This window comes from Thamnophis sirtalis, unplaced genomic scaffold (genome assembly GCF_051295495.1).
Source record: "Thamnophis sirtalis isolate CommonGarterSnake01/CBP01778 unplaced genomic scaffold, rThaSir2_p1.2 scaffold_4, whole genome shotgun sequence".
NCBI lineage: Eukaryota > Metazoa > Chordata > Lepidosauria > Squamata > Natricidae > Thamnophis > Thamnophis sirtalis.
In genome coordinates, this window is record NW_028261384.1 from 36,748,327 (window position 1) to 36,774,295 (window position 25,969).

Here is a 25,969-nt window from a genome sequence, read left to right on the forward strand (position 1 = left end):
AGAAGAAGGTCCTAGAATACATAGCTAGAGAAATGCAGGAAGATTAATTCCATTGGGGGGGAAGGGATAAAAATAAGAAGATCTAAATATTACAAATACAAAGAAGTAGCAGTAAATCACACACTTCTGCAACATAATGATATCCATTTCTTATTGGTTCAAGAAACATGTAAGAAATGTTTGCTTTCCATATATTTTCAGAATAACAACTACCCCAAAACTGGATGCTTTTAGAATTAACTTATTAAAATATTTTAAGTGTACTTATTATTTTTATCCTTTGGTTCAGGATATATTGCTTTATTGTTCTTATCTAGTATATATAGACTTGCCAGCCACAGGACATGTAATTTTTTTGCACAATGTTGACTCTGTCAGCTAAGAAACAGTTATAGGTAGCACCCACTACAGTTGGACAGAATGGACAGGAGAAATCTTTACCTTTAGTATCACTTTCAGGACTAATCTAGAGGACTAATGCTTTGTTTACTTTCTTGGCCTCCAAATTAATTTACTATACGGTACTGTGTAAATCTAGATAGAATGCGGGGCCCGATGGAATACAACTGACCAGATCAATAAACTTTGGTGTTCCTCTTAATGACAAATGTTGTTAATTTTTTTATCAGGTTTGCTATGGAAAAATGATTTTGCATTTATGACATCATGCTGTCATAATAGGAACAGCAAAAACACATTAACATCAATTGAGAAATCAATTGTAGAATATATCAGTGCGTTATATCGTGTCAATTTGAAATAAATAGATCAGATTCAGACATGTTTGTGTAAAGTTACTTCCTGTTATTCATTATGCTTCTTTTTATATTTTCAATTATTGCTACAATCCGCTTCAGACATTACAATCCAGCTGAATTAGGAATTTATGTAACATTCAGATATATATCAGTAATACAAATAAACATAAACATGACATAAATAGATAATGTGACAAAATAATAGGAAAAAAATAAAAATTTCAACAGATCTCAAGGATCTGAATAAATAAGAGTTGGGCATAATGGCAAAAAAGATGCAAGTATAGGCTTAGCCATGTCTTCTAAGATATAGTGTTGTACAAACCATTATCCAAAGGCTTACCTCATACAAGCTCCCTCTTTTCCATTATAACTCCTACAGTTTTTCCTGATCAATTCTAGTTTCAATCATTAAGAATGAAATTCTTTTAAAGTGTTTATGCTAAATGTTCACCCCCTTAAGTTATTTGTAAAAATAATAAAGACAGTATATATGATAGATTCGATAGATAGATAGATAGATAGATAGATAGACAGACAGACAGACAGACAGACAGACAGACAGACAGACAGATAGATAGATAGAATGTAGGGGAATAGAGAAAGAAACAGACAGACAGATAGACAAAACAGGATATCATTTAGACAGCAATGTGCATCCGGATGGGCTAAAATTTTCACTGTTATACTAGGATACAGATTTATAGTAAGGAGCAGATTTAGCCTGCAGGTTATAACCAATAACCAAAAGCAAAAATCCATCAAAATTGAAAAGGGGAAACACAGCTGAGAAAGAAGACAATCTGAAGATCAGAGATTGGATACACCAAAAGCAACAACAGAGTTTCAAGGAAAAAATCAGACACAGTTAATAACTCATGGTGACAGCAGAAGTTCAGAGTCCAGGGTAGCAGTATGTGAAACTGAGGATCAAAAGCTTGAACAGCAGGAAGCAGGAGAAGAAATATAATAGCTTATACAACTAGAATATCCATGGCAGGACTCTGGGCATAAATGAGCTATCCAACATCTCCTTTGGTACAAAATACGTTACCTGCCTATTTATACATTTTCAAAAGATACTTAAAAGAAGTATCAGAAAAGTGACATGTTGCAAAGTGAAGTGCCAAGCTCCAGTATCACCTCCATTTGCAAACATGCCTCTAAGTCCTTTATCTGAAACTTCTTTACATACCCAAGGCTCTGTCTATGAAGCTGTATATATAAAATCTGGTGCAAAAGAAACAAACAACTTTGCCAAAGGAAATGACTGAAAGATTATTTATGCCCTGGACATTCTAGTTGTACAAAATCCAGAGTGTTAACCAATTCATGATATTAGAAGGACTGCTGCAACCATCAATATGAATCAGTTGCCAAACATCTGAATTTTGATCATATTACTACAGAGATGCTGCAATGTTGTAAGTGCAAATTTTTTTCCAGCACTGTTGCAACTTCAAATGGTTACTAAATGAACTGTTGTAAGTCGAGGACTATCTGTAGTTACCCAATACTATGTTTAGCATTATTCTACAAAAAAGCAATCTTTAGCATTGGTTTCAACTTTTGTATGGTTGAGACGTATTGAATAGCCTTTGGTGCAGTTCCCAAATTATAAAATAGAATCTCTTGGATTGTGTTCAGCCCCACTCCTTCTACTTTTAGAAAGTATATTAAGACTTTTATTTTTATCCAGGTCTTTTCATCATTATTTTAATGATTACCATATTTTTTGGAGTATAAGACATTCTGGAGTATAAGATGCACCTAGCTTTTGGGGAAGAAAATAAAGGGGGGGATCTGCCTCTGCCTCCAGCAATTTGCTTCCTTGCAGCAAACAGTACAGACAATATACACTGTTTGTGATGTTACATTTCAGATTATTCTTTTGCAGAGAACATGCTATAGCAGAGAATATGCAATAGCACTGGGCCTCTTCCAATCAAGCATTTATTTTAAAAAGTTTCTTCATTTTGTTAAGTTGTCTAAAACAATAATAACACATTCTTTAAAAAAATAAGTCTAATAATTTGAACATTCTATATGCATTTATAGTGTATTGACTCACCTTTTTGCACCAAACAGCAAATAGCCTGTTTCAGTAAAGTCTGATTAGAAGAATCTGCCTCCCAGCAATTTGTCCTTTGCAGCAAACAACCAACAGCTGGTTTATCTTTCAGTTTCAAGATGGGCCTCGCGATGATCAGCTGTTTCAGGCTGCAGTGATTGCCATAGCCTATTACCGCCTCCACAAGCCCCATTTTCACATTTTCTGCAAGGAGGTAAATTGCTGGGAGGCAAAGGCCAAAGGGTGGAGACCGGTGGGTTGGCAGGGCTACATTCGGTGTATAAGACGCATCCAAATTTTTACCTTCTTTTAGGGGGGGAGGTCCGTCTTATACTCCGAAAAATATGGCAATTGCTTTGCATCCTTTCTGGAAAGAAAGGCGGAATTCAATCCACTTAAATAAATTATAGTCAAGTTAAAAAATAAATACCCCAGGTTAAAGTTTATATTTGCAAGTATGAAGTGTATATATGTTTAATTGCAAAATTTTGCTCAATATTCATCTTATATCAGTGAAACTTCACCGTATAAATGTCAAGAATCCTTTGATTTTATCAACATATAAAGAAAACAAATGAGCTTATGGCCACCATACATGATTAATATTTATTAATATTATTGTTAAAATTACATATACATTTGTATACAAATGAAATTGATGCAGAAAATTCAGAGGTTTCCAAATTTTTAAAAAAGTAAAGAAATTGAGATATGTTGATCTTTGATTTGGTTATATGTTGTTGTTTCTATTGATGAATATATTAAAGAATACTCTACTGTAGTTCTTCACAAAATATGAAAGTAATCCATCACAAAGAATAAAATTTTGGTAGACTTCTTCTTAGTGTTGCTTTGCTGGGCTTGAAGTGAGTTGCTTTATGATCTGAATCCCCCAAAATGCAATGCAGAGGAAAAATAATACCTATTGTATGAAATATAAACACAAAAAAGACATTCTTATTTTCTTAAGAATTATGCAGTTAAAAAGACACATATGTTGCCAAATTACAAAATTATTTGTAATAACCTGCTAATCATTTCAAAATAATAAGATATACAGTATTAAAAAAAGAGACAAGATGTATTAAATTAAAATATAATCCCCTCCAGCTGAATTTTATAAAAGATCATTAACAAATACTGATTTCCAATATTACAGTCAGTTTTTATATTGGTGGGCTAATTTGTTGAAGGATGCATGTTGTTGGTGGACAGAGCAGAAACCAGTGGTACCACAGCTAAAATTGGGCAGGGTATTTTTTTTTTATGTCAATTTTCTGGTTCCCCCCCCCCCTTTCTCTTTCTTTACAATGGACTGCTCTGGAAAGTAAATAGAAGACTGTGTTAACTTAGTCTGATGCATTCCACAGCTGCAAGTTGTCTCCCCATGCTGTGAAAATGATGTATTCAATGAACATGCCTCTGGGAACTGAATCTGTGGAGGCCATATGGTTTGGAAAGAGTCAAGAATGAGTAGACATATGCATCCATAATAGAAATCCAAGATGCTATTGGGAAGATGGGAGGACCATCTGAATATAAGGAACTGTGGTTGGCTTGGAATGATATAGAGACAGGACAGAAGATTTATGAAAAAACAGTTGCATTATCCAAGAAAGAATTAAGTACAGATCTAATTGTGGTTCTTCTAAAGAGTTTAACAAGCCAAAAATGTCCCTGAAGGTGAGGGCTTGATTATGTTCTGGAATTCTATTGATTGGAAAATCCCATTCAGTTCCATCAGGATTTACATAGGATAAATGTCTTGAGAATTGCACAACAATTAAAGTCATACATTTAAATGTTGTCTAGAGTGCAGAAATTCAGTTAACAATAATTCAAACTTTCTAAACCTCCTGCCATTCTTATTTTCATTAGTTTCAAGGTAAAAGACAGAATTGCTCTAATGATGAAATATATTTAAATTGATTGTAATTCATTGAATATATATATATATATATATATATATATATATATATATATATATATATATATATATATATATATATATATATATATATATACATACACACACACACACACACATACAGACACACACATACATATTATACATTATTTATCAGCACAAATGCAACATATATATATATATATATATATATATATATATATATATATATATATATATATATACAATATATGACACAATACACACACACACACATACATATTTTCAAGTAAGGAAGGGAGGGAGGGAGGGAGGGAGGAAGGAAGGAAATATAACACATTATTTAAATAATGGTAACAACAACAATAGTACAAAGAAAGTCTGCTGTATAGTCTGGGCACTATACCTCCAGAGAGCATAACAGAGGAGAAAGAACTGGAGAAAATCACAAAATACAAAGATCTACAAATATATATAGACCAACAGTATAAAAGGAAGCAAATATAAGACCAATAGTAAAAGGCATATTTGATCTAATCCTAAAAGAACTGGAGCATTACTTGAATCATCACCATTGCCAAAATCACTAGTCAATTGCATAAGGTAGTTTTACTTGGAATAGCTTACATCCTGCAACAATGCCTTTTAACACTGCAAAACAACAAAATCTTGGTAATGTCTTGATGGGCAGATAAAAATGCCAGTCTAAGTATCTGGATAATTGTGCAACAAACTATAATAATACAAATAACATGTTTCACTACTTCAATCCACTGGTGGGTTCCTACTGTTCGGCCGAACCGGTAGTAGTTTGGCGGCCTGGGTTGCTGGAACCAGCAGCGACCTGGCCTGCCACGCCCGGAACCGGTTTTCTGGTGGCAAAATAGACGCTGCCATCTTCTTTTTTGCTTCTGCACATGCGCATAATTTTTTTATTGCACTGTGCATGCATGCACAGCGTGCATCAAGCACCTGGCGCAGCCACGAGCAAACTGGCAGTAGTGACTACTGGAATTCACTCCTGCTTCAATCCAATGTTAATGTATTAGTTTAGGATAGCAAACTATCCCCAAATGTCCCCAAATACACATATGTAGCCTGAAATAAACAAATGGACCTTATTTTACACCATCATGTTACAACTGCAAAAATAACTCCTTTTTTGATATCTCCAATAATATTTATTCATTTATCAAAATGTTATAAATTACAATATCCATTTTACTTCTTGCAGTTTAAACAATGTAGTTTACAATGTCAAAGAAAAAAATATATAATGCCTATCTATTTCTGTAAATATTCTATAATAAAAAATAACTTTGTGGCTAATTTTGTCTCACACAATTGAAAGGTTCAGCTGATAAATTAATTGATTAACAATATTTCAATTTAAAAAAGAGCTGAAATTAAAATATTAAATATTGTGGTTCTCTACATACATAAAATAATTCAAGGTAATTTAGAGATAATAACTTTTGAGTAAATATGTATAATTTGTATAGGAATATATTATCATTCAGTCTTACTTTTTAAATTTAGTCTACTTTTGACTCCTGCAATTTAGAAGCAAATTATATATATGAACAGGGAAAAGTATTTTTCCACCAGATATGAAAATATTTTTTTTGTTTTTTTCTAATGTACCAAATTCGTATGAGATAATTTATTCCCTCTTCAAATTGCAGACCAGTATTCATTCTTGAAGGGAGAAGTAGGGCTTGCTTATCATTTATTTTGCTTTCAACTTTACCTTCCGGACTCTATACCTGTAGAGTCACTCTGATCATTTCTGAGGACATTTTGAGTTATCCATGCCAAGTAATGTAATGTAGAGGAGCCTTATAAGAAGGAAAAGATTTCCCAGAATTCCTAATATATCTTTAGTATCAGGCAATGATAGATCTCTTTCAAGGTATTTTATAGTTTGCATTCAATTTGGTATGTAGTAGACTGAATTAGACTAGTGAAGGGCTTGGTATGTATATATTTGTAACTATGTACACATACATATACGTGTAGATAGTTACTCATATATTTCTCATATAGTACACACAAATTATTTCAAATGAACTTGGAATTCTTTTTCTTCTTAGAAGTAGATACACTATGCATGCATACATTTTATTATTTTTAGAACCTTTAATCTCGTAAACAGGGATGCTGAGCTTGTCGATCAGAAGGTTGGCAGTTCAGCAGTTCCCTAGTGCTGTGTAATAGAGTGAGCTCCCATTACCTGTCCCAGCTTCTGCCCACCTAGCAGTTCGAAAGGACATAAAAAATGCAAGTAGAAAAATAGGGACTATCTTTGATGGGAAGGTAACAGCGTTCCATGCACCTTTGGCATTGAGTCATGCTTGCCACATGGCCACAGAAACATCTTTGGCTCTTCGGCTTAGAAACGGAGATGAGCATCGTTCCTAGAACCGGAAATGACTAGCAAGCATGTGGGAGGAACCTTTATCTTTACCTAACCTCTTAAACAAATCCGTAACCCTGATAACTTTGATTCTTAGATAGATAATAACTATAATTAACAAGATTAAAACAATAATCCATTCTAATGTTAGAATTAAGAAAAAACATTTATGCTTACTGATTAACATTACATGATAAAAGGGTTATCTAACATGAATGAAAAGTTTTACTTTGTTTTTAAATAAGTATATACTGTCATTTTCACTGTTTTCAGTTCTGTACTAACAGTTCATAAGAAAGTGCATTTTACTGATTTCTTATTTTACAAACTAGGCAAATTATCCTGCTGCTGAAAAATTAGACAGTAATAAGTTTCAATAAGTGTATAAAATAAATCACCATAGGCAACTTGCTTATGCAACTCTTTGGCTTTTGATATGAAAATTCAAGAAATACCGTATGTTGCTAATGATTTATTTGAATCTACCAGCTACAGTGGTTTCTTTCTTTCTCTGAATCAATTGAATTTTTAGTAGTTAAAACTATCCTAAAGCTCTAGAAATATTTTCCTATGTGAGCTGAGGTTGGAAAAAACTGCCTCTCATTCTTTCTCCCAGATACTATCAATCTTCTTATCTTACTTTTTTGATAATTAACTTTCTTACTAGATTGACGAAATTCAATAGACTTAATATATTTCAAGTTTAGTGAAGCAGTTGACAAAATACTACATGATGGGTTAATCAGCAAACTGTTTAAGTGTTTAATTGTGTTGAATTTCACAACAATTAAGTAGGTACATAGATGATCCAAAAATCATGCTCAAAGAGTACATGTTAATGTTTTATCAGATAGGAAAGAGGTATTATGGAAGGTGCAAAAAGGATCAGTCTATTTTAATTTATCATGTGGATACAGTATCAAAGAGATTGTTTATGTAATATTCAGATTATAAAAATGCTAATTCTTATTGCCCTCAAAAGCACAACTAAAATTCAAAACAATGTTGATAGATAGAAAAAAGAAATGGAATAAATTTAACAAAGAAAAGTATAATTTTTAAAAAATAGGAAATAATTGTCACATGATTTAGATTAGACCTCATCAAAGGTCTGTGTACAATTGTAAACACCTCACTTTTGGAATTGGAAGAAATTGAAACAGGTTTGCTGTAGGGTAATGAAGATTATTAGTGGACTAAAAATGATATTCAATGAAGAGAACATAAACAAGAAATATGATAAAACTTTCTAAATATCTGAAATATATTTTTCATAGGCAGAAAATCAAAACTGATTTTCTTTCTTTCCAAAATACATTCATAGAATGGATGTAAATTACAGATACGTAGACACCAATCAAATGTCAGGATGGAGAAATTTGTAACAAAAGCAATGTCTGGTAGATTTATGGAACTTCCTTTAATACTGAGGTGTATTCAGATAGAAGCTAAACATTCACCTGGATTCAAAAACAGGCCTCTGTGATTCTAAGTAGTCAATATGAACAATGGGCATGGTGGGGATGTTATGCATAACAAAGATAATTATGCCTTCAGGTTTCAGTATTTATGTTGGTAACATCTTTTACTTAGTTCATTATTGTTGTACATTTGTAGGACCCTCTACACAAGGCTACTGCTATTGAGGCATGAATAACGAGTGAAGATTGTTTCCCTGATATAAATTCACTTCAGATTGATATGAATTTTGTGTTAGTTGGCTTCTGTCTCTGTGCAAATTAAAATTTAGAGGCAGATCTTTTCATTGGTGCACAATAGTGTTCCCTGTGTTTACACAAAATGTCTGATGAGAACTATAATTTATTTTTATTGACTAAGTGTGCATAGTGTATTAGGTTGTGTCTTTATATATTTTCCTGCAAATGTTTACTTTCAGAGTTGAATTTCATATTTTTTTTAACTTGAAAAGCAAGCAACCTTTTATAATGGAAAAGGAAAATAAAATTAGTTTAACTCTCACACAAACTTCAAAACTTCAAAGGCATATGGAAAAGATATCAAATTTGGTTTCAACAACAAAGTTTTTATAGGGTGGATCATTCATGTGCTTCATTCCAAAGTTATTTCAAATAGTTAACATAAACATAGTACTGCACTGTGAATATCATGTATTTATATATGTGGCCACTAGATGGAAACAAATTTATGGAATTTTAATTCTTTGCTGCCAACTAGCTGTTGTCTGGAGTTTGCCAGCCTAGATATGGAAGCTGTACTGTACATTCATTTGCTAGTGTACAATTGTCGCATCAAAGTTTCAAACCCAACACAGAAAGGTGCTAGTACATTCCTTCTATCTTTTAATTATTCTTTTCACATAATGTTATTAAAGAAGTCATGATAAAAGACTAAAAAGATCAATTTTTATAACAATGTTAGAGGCAGCACTGCACTAATTCCAGGAGGCCTATTAAATTTACAATGAAGATGGAAGTTCATTCCATAAAAAGAATTCCAGAAAAAACACAAATACAAAAAATACAAAACTCTGAATCAAATTGGTAGTATGTGAATATTTATATATTTATTCCTTCAATACTCTCTACCTGTCATGAATAATCTTTCATCAGATTCAAAGGTACAACTTTAATAAATTTCACCAGTGAAGCATTGCTTGAGGCAGAAACAACATACATACATACATACATACATACATACATACATACATACATACATACATACATAAAATCTGTAGTTCCTGTGCTACTCTAGAAATAGTGGGCCAAGTGATGATTCAATATACTTTATGGTTGTTACAGAAACCTTGTATTCTTCAGGGATAGGAAGGAAAAAAAGAAGGAAGTCAGAAACCTCAGCCTTTCTCTTGCACAATTAATACTGCCCTCTGTTATCTCAAGAAAAAGAGTACTTATAAGTTGTATTTTGAATTGTTTTAATGATGAATTGATCAATGCAAACATATTGTGTACCAACATTTTCCGGAAAACTGATTTTATCTCAAGGTTAACCATAATTCAGATGGAAACCTCAGATCAGTAGCAAAATCACAAAGACTTTGTGAACTTTGCCATAGTAATTGTTCATTTATTTTTCTTTCTTTCAATGAGCTTTGATTCTTGTTTTCTTTACAAGGTTTCTTCAGACGCAATTTACCATTGTCTCCTACTTAGGGCTGAGAGAAAGTGACCGGTCCAAAGTCACCCAGTTGGCTTTGTGCTTAAGGAGAGACTAGAACTTCTAGTGTCTAGACTTGTACTTTAAAACACTATATCAAATGATATCCCCACCATACCCATTGTTCTCAATTGCTCAATATAGATTGTTGATAATTCTACCTGAGGTATGTACAATATGCATTCTAGTAAGGCTCATACTTGTGAGCACACAAATTCAGGTGGGAATTTGATGGCATGAAACTAATATGGACCTTTGGTTTTTATTTACTGACATATAGTGCTTGTTTATATTTGGCAGCCCAGTTCAAGATTAAAATCATTATGTAATAAAGTAGCAAAAATGTATATATTTTGGGCAGATAACTGGGAAGCAAGAAGACTCAGATGCTTGGACAAATGGAAGGTAATAACAAGTACATCAGAAGACAACGTAAGTAGATACCTATTACTGATGACACCAAACCTGAATTTATAAGATCCAAGACACTACATATAAACAGTCCTGGAAAAACAAGATCCCTTGAGTCAATCAATTAAAACAAGTGAGCTACCAGACCAAAACCAAACTTTTTGTGAGTGTGGGAAGGGATTCTTAGGAAATTCATATTTTATTCTCTCTCTTCCTGAGAATTTGCTTTAAGTTTTGAAACTGCTTAGAATTCATGCTTCTTGAATACAGGAGGTGAAAGATGATTTGGGCCCAGATGATGCAACAGCAATGATTCAGCACCCACCACTTCATATGTGAAATGATTTGGTCTTCGTGATGGCCTGTCAGGCCCAATGCTTTGGTGGAAATAATCTAATCCAGGCTTTTCTCTAATGGTGTCTTTGGGGAACTCAGTTCCTGCCAGAAATTGGTTGAGAATTAAGGAAATTGAACTCTAATGCATCTAAAGGGCATCCGACTTGAAGGCTGAATCATAAGCAATGAAATCATTTTAAATAACAATACTAATAAGTTATTTTACTGTATGTGTTGTGATTTTTATACTGAGTTTTTAAACCGCTCTTTTTGAGTATTGTTTTCAGCTTTGTTTGTGCTGCCCCACTTAAACTAAAGCCCCACTTTATTTAAGAAGGGGGGGGGTTGAGGAAAAATCTACCCCACATAGTTGTATCCTGGCAGAGCTTGTTATTGTTTTGCTTCTATGTCAAAGGGATGGCTGAAGTTTCAACCATTGTTAACCTCTCCCATGGTGTGCTAAGAAAAGGTCAGAGGCTCACATGTGGCTTGAAGCCTTGGGAATTGCTCTCAGTGTTCTGCCAGGGAAAGGAATGGCCCAAATGCTTTCTCTCATAAGTTCTAAGCCATAAACTGCATCCTACTTGATGAACTATGCCAAAAGTAGACCCAGGGGGATACTGGGACTTGGCTGATGGGAAAAATGAACGCTTCCTATGGAAGCTACAGATGTTTTCCTGAGAATGAGAGAGAGAACATACATTTGTCAGAACTTTTTCCTCCTACTGTCCACTTTTAACTACCTGTTCTGACAAGGTTTCGATTTAACAAAGGAAAACCAGCAGACACTGTTTGTTAAAAATACAAATAATTCCCATAAAAAGGAAAGTTTAAATGTATTGTGGTTTTTCTTTTCTTTTTCATTTGAAACTTAAAGCTTTTTAAATGTAAACTGGTACAAGTGCCCTACATGTTAAGTTAAAACCATTGTTTGTGAAATCATTTTGAAATTCATACTAAAAAGCATGTAATAGTTGCTAACATCTGAGTAACGTAGATTTTCCTAACAGCAATGTTTACAAACCCAATGTTAGGACTAAATAGGAGAGGAGAAGATTTTCCAGGGGAAAATATTTTGACCAATTTTATTTATATTTGGAAATCATTTTGGATTCTTCGTGAGAAATTGGAAGAAATGAAAGTTTTGATATTGGGTTTGGAAATAATGTAAACTATTTTAATTTTAGAGTAAGAATTTAATGTATTTTTATCTATATCTGTACCTAAGAAAGATAAGTTATTCTTTTTCAGTTATTTTTTCTTTTTCTTTTTTCTTTTTAAACTTTTATCTTGGCTTTTCCTTGATTTTTATTTTTTTCAGAATTTTTCTTCTTGCTTATTTACCTTTTTCTTAGTTTTCTTGTACATTATTATAATAAAGTTACATTTAAAAAAGAAAAATGGCTTGAATGAGTGTGAAGTTTTCCAGATTCATCAAGATGGTGTTATAAAAGCTGGTTGTGGGGAAAAAATGCAAAATACCCAAATCATATCTAATTTTGTTCATTTTCCTCTTCTTCCCCTCCAATGCATTAAAGTATACCAAACATTTTACACATATGAGTTTAGTATGCAAAATCTGCCTCAAGGTCCCATACACTAGCTTTTGAGGACATTGAGATGTCATCTAAACTGGAGGAAGATAGCCAGATAGTAGTCGAGAGAAGGTTCTTAAGACTGATGGAGTGGAACTACCAGCAGAACACGTAGTAAACATACAGATCAGCTACAAGTATTTTGGTAACTCAAAATCAAATAGGAACCATGAGGACGAGGCAAGAAAAATGGCAAAATCCAGCATAAGATAAGATTATGAGATGAAATAACCTTTATTGTCATTTACCTGTATATCCAATGACATACAGTTAAATGAAATTTAGATGCCCCATTCTCAATATTACCCACAAAACATTGTAACCATCCCAAGGATAACAACAATATTATAACAGCAGCATCAATAAGAATACCATGTTATACAAAAATGATTCCAAATCTTGTATTAATTGGAGACCATTTTAATACATAATGGAAAAAAGAATCTTGAGAGTTGTGGTAGGGTGTAAGTTGCAGGCTAGAATACTGAATATCATAACCAAGTAACTGATATTGTATACAAGAACACTTGCACAATATAATGGCTAGACATTCCCAAGACCACATTGGAGAGTCCACATGTGGTCCAATATTGGAAAACTACAGGGCTAAGATCTCAAGGGACTTCCAGATACATATAGCAGGCAGGTACTGGCCAATCATCCAATAGTAGACAAGGACCAGAAGACAGCAGTGGTCATAATGTAATGGTCAAGTAACAGCAACATCAGAAAGAAGGATTATGAGAAGCTGAAGAAGTACTAGAGCCTGAATAAAGAACTACAGAAGATGTAGTTCAAAAATAAAAGAAAGTGTTTCCAGTCGTGGAAAAAACACCTGGGGCTGTAACTCCCAAGTTGGGAGAGTGACTTCAACAGAGTGAAGATAGAGGATCAGAGATTGAGAAAGACACATATCACATATAAGACTGAGAATGTCTTTTTTTTAGTGTGTGGAGAGAGACTTGAAAACACAATGATTAACCTTCTGGTATCATTCTAACTTAACTCTTGTACTTGAAATTCAATAGCAGTCGAGTAACAAATATGCAAATTATTGTGATCAAATCACTTATGTGGTAACAAAACATATTTAAGTGTTTACATACATACATACATACATACATACATACATACATACATACATACATTACTTGTCTTACTAGAAAATATGAAATGGATGCATTGAATGAGAAGGGTGATTTGTGCTGAATTGTCAGCTTTGTGCAGGATTTATCAGTCACTAAGTCTAGGATTGCTGGGAAATAAAGACAGATTGTGAAATTTCTTTTTGTAGTACTTTAATGTTTACACAATAAAATTCATTTTAGACATTTTACCCAATTTTGAGATTTTTCTCTAAGGAATTTTAAATAAATAAATATTAAATAAAGTGCTGTTTCCTGGCTGACCACTGGATGGCAACACAGTCAGCAAACCAGAGTTTAAAATCATGGCTTAGCAGAGTGTGTGAGTTGAATCCTGCCAAAATAATGCAATCTAAATGATCTCTTTGTGTTAATAACAGGCCTTATGAACACACATATCAGGACTGCTTTTGCTTTTATTTCTTCTTTATTATTTTGCATGACACTGAATCAGTTGCAAATACCTTTAATATTTCCAATTTTTTCTCCTGAGTACCACTAAAGAGACCCACAAATACTGCATATGTCTTTTATGTAGAAACTAATGGAACAGAACAATCAAAGTAGCCATGTATGAGGTTAAGAATAATTGGTGTATCTAATGTAAAATTCCACCCATGTTAGAAAACAGTCAAATAAATCATTTGTCTACTTACAGAAATTACATGACTGGCTTAGATAAAGTAGTAAATAACTACTCACAGGCTTTCTGACTTCCAAGCATTTTGTGGTTTAACATGTCCTAGATGAACAATTCAGTACTTCAAAAGGCATTATTCTTTCCATTTCTTTTCTAGAATTTCATTAATTCTGTCAATCTTCTTCTGAGTCTACCTATAAATCTTTTCCTGGATATTTTTTAGATTTAATTTTTTTTCTTCTAGCAAAATGAAACAACCCTTGTTATGAGTGGAGTCATTGTAAGAATTAAACCTTTAAAAAAGATATCCTTTTGCATTGAATAGCAACCTTAGTATCCATGGTTAAACTGTCCAACTGTACTTTTATGTTAGCACTCCTGTTTTCTACTTAAGGAAGTGTACTTTTCCCAACATGTGGAGAAACTGCATGGATTCTCTTAGCTGCATGCATACTTTCTGCCACAATTCAATTGCTATTCAATTGCTATTTGTTATTTTGCATCTTCTATTTCTCTCTTTTTCTCTCCTGTTTCTCTTGTCTACAAAATCCCATTGAGTTCTAGGAAGCAAAAGCTCTACATGGAGACCAAAGGTTCTTGGTATTCCACGGCCATTGTTTGTTGCCCTGCAAAGGACAGTGCTTAATCTAGCTTAGGTTGGATTCTTGTTCTGAGATCTATGTTACTCTCCAGAGAGTGGTTTTGTTTTGCTCAGCTGACTTCAGATAAAGATTACAGGTTGAGAACCACATCTCAGTACACTGAAGCTATTCCAGTATTAGTTCTCTGTATTTTATATTCTCATTAATTTTAAAAATGTATATACCTGCATCTTCATATATAACAGAGTTGGAAGAATCCTTGGAGCTCTTCTATTCCAACCCCCCTTTAAATCCTATAACATTTCAGATAAATGGTTGTCCAATCTCTTCTTTAAAACCTTCAATGTTGGAGCACCCGCAACTTCTAAAGGCACGCTATTCCACTGATTAATTGTTCTAACTGTCAGGAAATTTCTCCTTAGTTCTCAGTTGGTTCTCTCCTTGATTAGTTTCTACCCATTGCTTCTTATCCTACCTTCAGGTGCTTTGGAGAATAGTTTTGACCCCTCTTCTTTGTTGCAGTCCCTCAAATACTGGAATACTGTATCATGTCACCCTTAGTCCTTCTTTTCATTCTAGACATACCCAAAACAATGCAAGACTGAAACTGTGGGTCTTGGACTGTGGTGCTAATCAAAACTGCTGCTTTTAAGATCATTTCAGTTTGGAATACACCTTAATAAAGAGATTGCCATTCCATTAACTTAGTGAACTTAGAAGCTAGAAAGAGCAAGCACAACCATGAGACAGATTCATTCCCAAACTCGTTTAAGAACATTTCTTAAAACACCCCTAATCTGAAATATGATAGAGCCAAAGTTAGTTTTGTGGCAAAGGTGACAATTGCTCAAATTTCCTAGCAGTAAAAAGGGCCAAAACTATCACTTTATTTTTACTATTGTTGCATTATACTATTTTTCTTCACAAGATATTGTGGACCCCCTAAATTGTTGGGTACCACTACATAAATTACTACATTTGATTTTTTTTCTGGGGAAACGGGGTTAAATTTAATACAGCTGGATAGCTGAACAGCTGCTTTCATGATTTAAATAAAACAATCTGAAATCTTTGCTGTCAAATGGGTGATATATGACTTGTAATGGGATGTTTCCAACCTTTTCTTCCATATGGTTGCCTATGTTAGGAAATACACAGCCTCCACTCCAGCCAGGTTCCCAGAAAACATCTGGCTCCGATTCCTGCTCTGTTAGTTCCAAAGTTGCCTCCCACAAACATAAAATGATTCATAGGGCAACATCCCTTTGCTCAAGGATCAAATTAGAAGCTTCATTGATAATTTTATCATGCGCCACAAGTAGAGATATGGGAAAATGGAACACATTCAAAATGGATTTTTCACATCTATCTGATTGTACAGTATCTGCACATGATAAATTTAATTTCAAGCAGTATTTCAATAGCTGATTTTGGAAGCCAACCAAGGTGTGGTAAATGTATTGTTAAGAGTTAATTGTCTATGTTATTGCTATTCAGTTTGTAATAAAATAAAATTAAAATAAGATTACCATTTTTCAGCAATTCAATCTCAGCCAGTTATTATCCTGGCCATGGAGTAGGCTTTCCAGGTTTTATTTGTTAGTGGAGAGAACCCAGATTCAGTGTAAATTCCCATCTGGACAAAAAAAGACAAGGGCTTCTCAAACTTTCAGAGATTTTTGCCTTCTTATATAAGTCCTTCTTATAGTCTCCTATACTGTTCTGGAAGGTCTCATCAAACTTTAAAAGCAGCTTTTCAGACACATAGAATGTTGCAGAATCATAGAAAATTATCCCCCCCCCCAAAAAAAAGGCTTCTCCACTTCTTTTCAACAATGGATTTGTTCAGTCTGTGGATCATTATTTCTAATGGGAACAGTGTAATTTCCTACAAAATTATTATTTCACATTGAATGGCCATCTATGAAATAATTAGATCAGTATTTCTCAAGCAATGAATACTACATCCAATTAATTCTAATTGTAGGAACAATTCTTGTTCCTTTTGATTGTTCAGTAGCTAGATATAGAATTGGAATATGTCCATTATTGGAATAAGGGCCATTCCACCCTGCTTTACACTTTTAAGTGAACATTCAAAAAGGATAATTTGCTGAGCAGCTAATAAACATCCCAATCCTACCTGACTGTAGATGCTTTGATACTTTCAGTATATTTGTAGGAGTCTTTCATAAGCTTAGAGTGAATGAACATAAATCAAGCCCACTTGGTCCTTAGCACACTCATTGATGAATAACGAGAAATTAAATGGGGTTTAATATGTGTGCCCTAAGAATGGTCAGCAATTGAATTCAATGAGGTTTAGCCTCAAATAATTATACCTAACAAGAATGTGGAAACTTTTTTTGTTTTTGAATAACATTCTAGAGCTGCATTGCAAAAAATGGTGGGACAGAGTCAAATTGGATTTAATTTAAGTGTAATTTAATTAAATCAATACAACTAATATAATTAGTCCATGTGTATTTCATATTTTCCCTTTTTGTCCAATGAAAACCTATTAATTTATTGCAGTTTTTGAAAGAATATTCTTTTGGCAGGTTCCACGATCCTCTCTTGTATATGCCTGTAATCTTTCACCCAAGGTCTGGCAATAAATCTGTCTCTAAAAATTGAACAAGCAGCACTCAGGATCTAGTGGTGATGGAGTCAAGGGCAAGGTTCAAATAGGCAGGCTGCTTTTACTGCAATTATAGGAAGTCTGATACTGAAGAGGAAGAGTTCCTGCAGGTCAGAGCAATGAAACTTGTAGAAATATCAAGCAAGGTTGAAACCCTTAATGGGAATGGATTCTTACCACTCATTTCCTCATACTGGATGTAGAAAGCAAATGCATCTTATTTTGATAATAGGTCTGTCTGGCTAGAGAGCCTACAAGCTAAAAACAGCTTTTTGTTTCCAATGCTGGCAGGTTCTGCTCTGTTAAAGATTTGAGGTAGTTATCCTTATGTTGATGGCCTTACACGATACATTTATGCTAGCATTGGAAGTTATTTGCATACTGATCTAATAGCGTATGACAGAATCAATCAATTCTTTGAAGGGAAGATAAATTGGGCTTTCTGCCCATAAATAGCTAATTAGCATTCTTACCACTAGTCTTGTCATCTGGATTGAATTAGTGGCCACATTCTTGGCATCTGAGATATATTCCGTACTTCTCTATTGTCTAACAATCATGAACTTGCATTGTTGTAACTCTACTCCAAACCTCTCCTATTAGCCTTCCTTTTCATATTTTCCACTCTTCATGGTTTTGAGTTTTTCAACTCTACACCAAATTTCTCAGAGCAGACTTAAACCCATTAATTTACAGTACTTTTATTGTACTGTAGGTTTTATTGAAACAATTACAGATATGCCTCAGCAAGTCACACAACACTTTTCTTTAACATTAACCTTCTTCTCTCTCCTGTATTTATTAGACAACTTGGTTCTTTTCTCCTCTATCATTCTCTTCTTTATTCCTATTTTCTTCTTTGTTCCATTAATAACCAATGTCTTTGCAGGAAGAACATAATCCATATAAAATCAACTCTTCTTCAAAAGTATTCTGAAAGTATGCACAATCCCAGGAAGTGCTCATGAATGCTAACGCTTGACTAAAATGGGAATAAACTGCTTCATATTCATAGTGGGCTTTCATTTGACTAAACACAGACGGAGAGCAGTTTTCTGTAGTGGTTAAGACATCAGACATGAAAACAGGAGACTCTGAGTTCAAGAGTCTTAGCCATGTTCTTTGGACAATCAATTTCTCTCAGCCCAATCACAGGGTTGTTATTGTGCCAAAGGAAGAAGTATTAGATATATTTGCTACCTTGAGCCTATAAAAATAATAAAAGGAAGATATTAACAAACAAACACACACTAAAATTTCCTTTGCACCTTTAAAAATCCTTTCCATGTTTCCCAGGTGGCTATTACTGCCCAGATGCCCACAGACCTCATTACATTTCCTGTCTCATCTGTATTTTTTCATTTGTTGACAAATTATTATTTTTTTAAAAGAAAAAGAAAAGAGAAGTTGGCATACTACGAAGCAACTGCTAAACTCCACAATTATACTCAAAAGAAGAGACCCCAAAAATGTTCTCAGAAAGTATGAGCAGCTGCAGTTTGGTACAGAGCTTGAAAGTATGTTCAAGTATTCAGTAAACGGAATATCCTGCAGGATAGTGATAAAAAGTCAGAAAACAATTTAACACATTGTATTTATAACCGGTTAGATTTCACCATAGAAATCATTTTAGCCAAAATCCTTAGTAGTCATTTTGTGAGCATGCCTATAACATGCTCATGAATTTCCAAACATGTCCATCCACTAAAAAGACTATGCAAGTTTTCTCTGTTTTATTATCTTGGAATGCTTCCCCCACTCCCCATCAAAAACAGTCTTTATGTCTACAACAACAAATATTTTACACTTGGCTCATTAGGGTTTGTGTGTGTGTGTGTGTGTGTGTGCGTGTGTGAAGAACAATCAAAGTTAATGTCATAAATTACTGAATGTGAAGTGGGGCTTTTGCAATGCAACTTTAAAATATCAAAGAAATAGATTTTATTTTATTCCCTAGATGAAGAGGTGACTAAATAGAGTTAAGTAGCTTTTCCCCCAAATGCCTATTTAATACAAAGGAAAAAGTCATTTATATGGCAGTAATATTGCTCAAGTTATATATAAACTCAAGTTATCCATGCATTTGGTTAACTACATATTTCATAGATACCGTATTTTCACCCATATAACCCGCCCACGCAAATAACCCGCCCACGCATATAACCCGCGGGTTTTCCGGATCGTGTAAAATATCTTCCGTATACCCCGCCCACGCATATAACCCGCCCACGCATATAACCCGCCCACGCATATAACCCGCCCACGCATATAACCCGCGACGAGTAAGAGAGAAGGGAAACAGCTGAGATGGGGGGGGGAAGAAACGGAGAAACAAGCCTGCGCAAGCTGGGGAAGAGGAAAGGAACGGAGGAGAAGGAAACAGCTGAGATCGGGGTGGGGGAAGAAACGGAGAAACAAGCCTGCGCAAGCTGGGGAAGAGGAAAGGAACGGAGGAGAAGGAAACAGCTGAGATCGGGGTGGGGGAAGAAACGGAGAAACAAGCCTGCGCAAGCTGGGGAAGAGGAAAGGAACGGAGGAGAAGGAAACAGCTGAGATCGGGGTGGGGGAAGAAACGGAGAAACAAGCCTGCGCAAGCTGGGGAAGAGGAAAGGAACGGAGGAGAAGGAAACAGCTGAGATCGGGGTGGGGGAAGAAACGGAGAAACAAGCCTGCGCAAGCTGGGGAAGAGGAAAGGAACGGAGGAGAAGGAAACAGCTGAGATCGGGGTGGGGGAAGAAACGGAGAAACAAGCCTGCGCAAGCTGGGGAAGAGGAAAGGAACGGAGGAGAAGGAAACAGCTGAGATCGGGGTGGGGGAAGAAACGGAGAAACAAGCCTGCGCAAGCTGGGGAAGAGGAAAGGAACGGAGGAGAAGGAAACAGCTGAGATCGGGGTGGGGGAAGAAACGGAGAAACAAGCCTGTGCAAGCTGGGGAAGAGGAAAGAAACGGAGGAGAAGGAAACAGCTGAGATCGGGGTGGGGGAAGAAACGGAGAAACAAGCCTGCGCAAGCTGGGGAAGAGGAAAGGAACGGAGGAGAAGGAAACAGCTGAGATCGGGGTGGGGGAAGAAACGGAGAAACAAGCCTGCGCAAGCTGGGGAAGAGGAAAGGAACGGAGGAGAAGGAAACAGCTGAGATCGGGGTGGGGGAAGAAACGGAGAAACAAGCCTGTGCAAGCCTCCGATCGTGTAAAATATCTTCCGTATACCCCGCCCACGCATATAACCCGCAGGGGGGCGCTGTGCATGTAAAAACCGCATATAACCCGCGGGTTATATGGGTGAAAATACGGTACATATTTCATATTTTAAATATATTTTTATTTTCTTTCACACATATTGCTTCTGAAATTGTATTTTAAAACAATAATCTGATGTTTAAACAAAAGCACTCCTCCAATGCACTTATACATTTCATTATATGTGAAAGCAGGAACTTTCTTTTTTAAGAAAAAAAACTTATATAGGAGAATATTTTATGAAGGAAGTAGAATGGAGGCGTAATGGAAGGTGAAATGTTAGTTTATACTTTGTATGACCTATAAATCTGAATATCACCAAGATGATACAAAATCCTTATTCTCAGTAGAAAAAGGGAATGAAGTGGGTGGATGACTATCTTACTGTTAAAGAAATCCTAATGGAATGGATTCTAAATATTTGCAAAGAATCAGCATAATTCAGATCAATTTGTTTTTCATACTTGCTTTCAAATAACGGGTCAAGGATTGCATTTGTTCTCTACCACTTCTTACAATCACACTTTTCTTCAGATTAATAGGAAAAGCAAAAGCATATAAATGATTCCTAGTAGGTCCAGATGTGGTCGGACAAGTACCAGAATTCTGAGCCAATACGGCTGCTGAAATTTCAACACATCTGGAAGGCACAAGCTTAGAGTAGATTGTTCTACAAAGAACTCCTTTTCTAAACAAAGAGATTGTTCTGAGTGCTCAAAGCAGCAAAAGAAACATCAGTCAGTAAGCTACTTATTAAGTGGCAAGACAACATGAAGAACATTTTCTATATATTTGCCAGGAATTAAATCTGACCCCTTGGCTGCTACTTGACTATAATATTAATGTAGATGAATCTCTGTACAGAAAACAAAGTCATTCATTTTCAAATGAAAGTGCATAGTATATTTATTTCATTGTAAACCTGTTACACTCTGTTATTCCAAAAATTTACCTAAGATGGAAAAGAGAATTTTCCATCAAAATCTACTCATAGAAGTGATTCAAGCAAGACCAGACTGGATAGGGAACAAAAGCAATTTTCACCCCAATATATTTGTATTTGTAAGCCAACCAGAGTCTATGGAAGTGATTGGCTATAATAAATTTAAACAAATAATAAGAGTGGGTGAAATGATATATTGCTGCCATTTTCCAGTCTGAGAAAGATAATGTATATTGCATTTCACTCCATAAGTATCACCTCAATAGCCTGAGAAGCTAACAGGTTAGGGAGAAGCATCTCTTGTAAAGCATCAAAACTTTCTGAAAATGGTCTAAATATTAGGTATGGAAAACTTTGATCTCTTTTTTAGAGGATGTTTTGACGGTGACTCTCCACTATTCTAATTATATAAGACTGTAATAATCAACTACTTTGTAAATATTCATAACTGAAGAACTTTTATTTGGGAGTGGAATTAGAATTGAATACAAGTCTAACAAACAGAAACAACAAAAAAGTCCTAAATTTTATAGTTACAGATGCACAATCATCCTACACTCGTATTCCATTTAAGAGCAAAGTAATTTCATGAGATTTAGATTATTATTAATTCAAAATAGAAGACATTTATTTCTGATGTTGGCTGCATCCCAAAGTCCATTCACAAATTTCTTTAGTATAATATTTTTCTTCCACTGGCAAGGAATAAAGTTAGATTATTCCTGATATTGTATACACATTTAATAGTGTATAAAATGTAGCATGTACATTTAATACAAATTGCACATAAAATTCATTATGAAGTAGCCTGATCCTACTTTGAACTAATTCCATTGTGCTTTGATTTTCAATTCTAGTCTACAAAATGCAACTACTTTTCTAATACTGCTGAGACTGACTCCTGATAAGTACATATATAATTTAAATCAAATTTAATTACATTTAATTTGAATGAAATAAATGGGAAAAAATAATAATGTCTAAGTGGAATCCCAGTGATTTCCAAGTACATATAGAATTTAAATCAAATTTAAGTACACTTAATTTGAGTGAAATAAGTGTGAAAAAATAGTAATGTCTAAGTGGAATCCCAGTGATTTCCAAGATTGACTATGCTTCTTTATGATACCAAAATCATCTGTTTTCTGCACATGAAATAATATATAGCTATAACCCAAATGAAACCAATCTGAAGTTGATTTTCAGATTTGGTAATTCTTCAAATTTTGGCTGGAGTGTCTGTCCACTGAAGGAACTCTAACATATTTATACCTGTCCTCAGGTCTTACCTTTCAACTACTATAGCAAATACTGTACAGGAATGCTGTTTCAGTAGTATAGTTTCTTTCTTCCCACATAGTAGTGTACATGAAGTGAGCATGTATAGACTTGACAAAATGAGCTAGAACAAAATGTACAATTTCCTCCCTCCCTCCCATTTTGTGTAAAGTAGAAAAGAAAATCATATGTTGTTCTCAGAGCTTCTATCTGGGCAAAAAGTAAGACTGTGGATTGGTTTCAGGGTGTTTTTGAGGGTGTGGAGAATGGAAATGATGGTTAAGAAATATGCTAAAATTGGGATTGAAAATAATAAACGAAGACTAAATACTTCAGATCAATATAAAAATTAATCTATACAATTAATTTTATAAATGTTACACAAGAACTCATGCATTCAATGCTGATCAGCCAATACCCAGTACTATTTTTTTTAAAGTGCAGAATTTATGAAATATATTTAAATTAGATAATATACATTAGTCATGGAATAGAACTTCAGACATTCCTCTTTTTAACCATTAATAGAAATTGTTACCATTTAATATAAATGTACAATTGGATTCCAACCTATGCAATTCAACTAAATATTACATAATAGCTTTTGTTTTGCCAATCATTTCTATGACTATTCAGTCATGGAATCTGCAAGAGCCAAGGTGGCGCAGTGGTTAAATGCAGCACTGCAGGCTACTGCTAGATCAGCAGGTCAGCGGTTCAAATCTCACCGGCTCAGGGTTGACTCAGCCTTCCATCCTTCCGAGGTGGGTAAAATGAGGACCCAGATTGTTGGGGGCAATATGCTGACTCTCTGTAAACCGCTTAGAGAGGCCTGAAAGGCCTATGAAGCGGTATATAAGTCTACTGCTATTGCATGCACAAAAGTTTTTTTGAATTATAGCCAATGTGTATGAGATTATTCATTTTTTATGCTCAAAATATGGAAAAGACTGGTTCTCTGGTTCTTTCACTTTACAATTCATCAAGACAACTTGATGTTATTCAAGACAACTCTAATTAATCAACCACGAAAAAGTTTATTAACGATTTAGTACAAGGGATTTAAGGTTTTTTTATTAGTATTTGTAGGCCGCCCTTTTCCCTGAGGGGACTCAGGGCGGCTCACACAAAACCGGGAAGGGGGAATACAGACATTAGATAGACACATATAATAAAATAGTAAGCAACATACATACATCATTCGGGAGGGGTAACTATCCTTATCCCCAGGCCTGACGGGCGAGCCAGTTCTTCAAGGCTATGCGGAAGGCTTGGACGGTGGAGAGGGTACGGATCTCCACGGGGAGCTCGTTCCAAAGGGCCGGGGCTACTGCTGAGAAGGCCCTCCTCCTTGTAGTTGCCAGCCGACATTGGCTGGCGGATGGAATACGGAGGAGGCCTAATCTATGAGATCTTATTGGTCGCAGGGATGTAATTGGCAGAAGGCGGTCTCTCAAGTATCCAGATCCACTGCCATGTAGGGCTTTATGGGTGACTAATAGCACCTTGAAGCGCATCCGGAGATCGACAGGTAGCCAGCGCAGCTCGCGGAGGATAGGTGTTATGCGGGTGAATCGAGGTGCACCCGCAATCACTCGCGCGGCTGCGTTCTGCACTAGCTGAAGTCGCCGGATGCTCCTCAAGGGCAGCCCCATGTAGAGCACATTGCAGTATTCCAGCCTAGAGATCACAAGGGCCCGAGTGACTGTTGTGAGAGCCTCCCGATTCAGGTAGGGTCGCAACTGGCGCACCAGGCGAACCTGGGCGAATGCCCCCCTGGTCACAGCCGTTAAGTGGTGGTCAAATGACAGCTGTGGATCCAGGAGGACTCCCAAGTTGCGAACCCTCTCTGTGGGGTATAAAATTTGACCCCCCAGCCTGAGTGGTGGAATATTAACCAAATCTTTGGGAGGAAAACACAACAGCCACTCGGTCTTTTCTGGGTTGAGCACAAGCTTGTTCACCCTCATCCAGTCCATAACGGCCTCAAGACCCCGGCTCATCACGTCTACCGCTTCATTGAGTTGGCACGGGGCGGACAGATACAATTGAGTATCGTCCGCATATTGATGGTATCTAATCCCGTGCCTGCGGATGATCTCTCCCAGCGGTTTCATGTAGATGTTGAATAGTAGGGGGGATAAGACCGAGCCCTGAGGCACCCCATAATTTAGGGGCCTAGGGGACGATCTCTGCCCCCCCACTAACACCGACTGCGACCTGTCCGAGAGGTAGGAGGAGAACCACCGTAGCACGGTGCCTCCCACTCCCACCTCCCGCAGTCGTCGCAGAAGGATACTATGGTCGATGGTATCGAAAGCCGCTGAGAGGTCAAGCAGGACCAGGATGGAGGAATGTCCTTCATCTCTGGCTCTCCAGAGATCATCCATCAATGCGACCAAAGCGGTTTCTGTGCTGTAACCGGGCCTGAAGCCTGACTGGAAGGGGTCTAGATAGTTTGCTTCCTCCAAGGACCGTTGGAGCTGAAAGGCCACCACCTTCTCAACAACCTTCCCCAAGAAGGGAAGGTTGGAGACTGGACGATAGCTATTAAGAACAGCTGGATCCAAAGATGGTTTCTTCAGGAGGGGTCTCACCACCGCCGCTTTCAGTGTGGCGGGGAAGTTCCCCTCCCGAAGGGAGGCGGCTACAACCGCCTGGATCCAGCCTCGTGTCACCTCACTGCAGTTAGTAACCAGCCATGAGGGACACGGATCCAGAACACAGGTGGAGGAACTTACAGCTCTCATGGCCTTGTCCACATCCCCGGGGGTAACGTCCTGAAACTCAACCCAGAGCTGTTCTACTTGATCCCCCTGTGTCTCGGCTGGAAC

At 35.9% G+C, this 25,969-nt stretch overlaps 1 protein-coding gene across 3 annotated transcripts in view; it reads right to left on the reverse strand.

Moving 5' to 3' along the window:
- Positions 1 to 3,417: 3,417 nt before the first annotated feature.
- Positions 3,418 to 25,969, reverse strand: part of AGMO (alkylglycerol monooxygenase) — a 154,574-nt gene continuing 132,022 nt past the window's right edge. For 2 of the 3 annotated variants that reach the window (XM_087712754.1, XM_014076208.2), the window contains one exon: positions 3,418 to 3,751. In XM_087712754.1, the coding sequence (XP_087568880.1) occupies positions 3,671 to 3,751 (81 nt within the window). In that variant the 3' untranslated portion in view covers positions 3,418 to 3,670. The remainder of the gene's footprint in view (positions 3,752 to 25,969) is intronic. The other variant, XR_015696340.1, reaches the window with a different exon arrangement.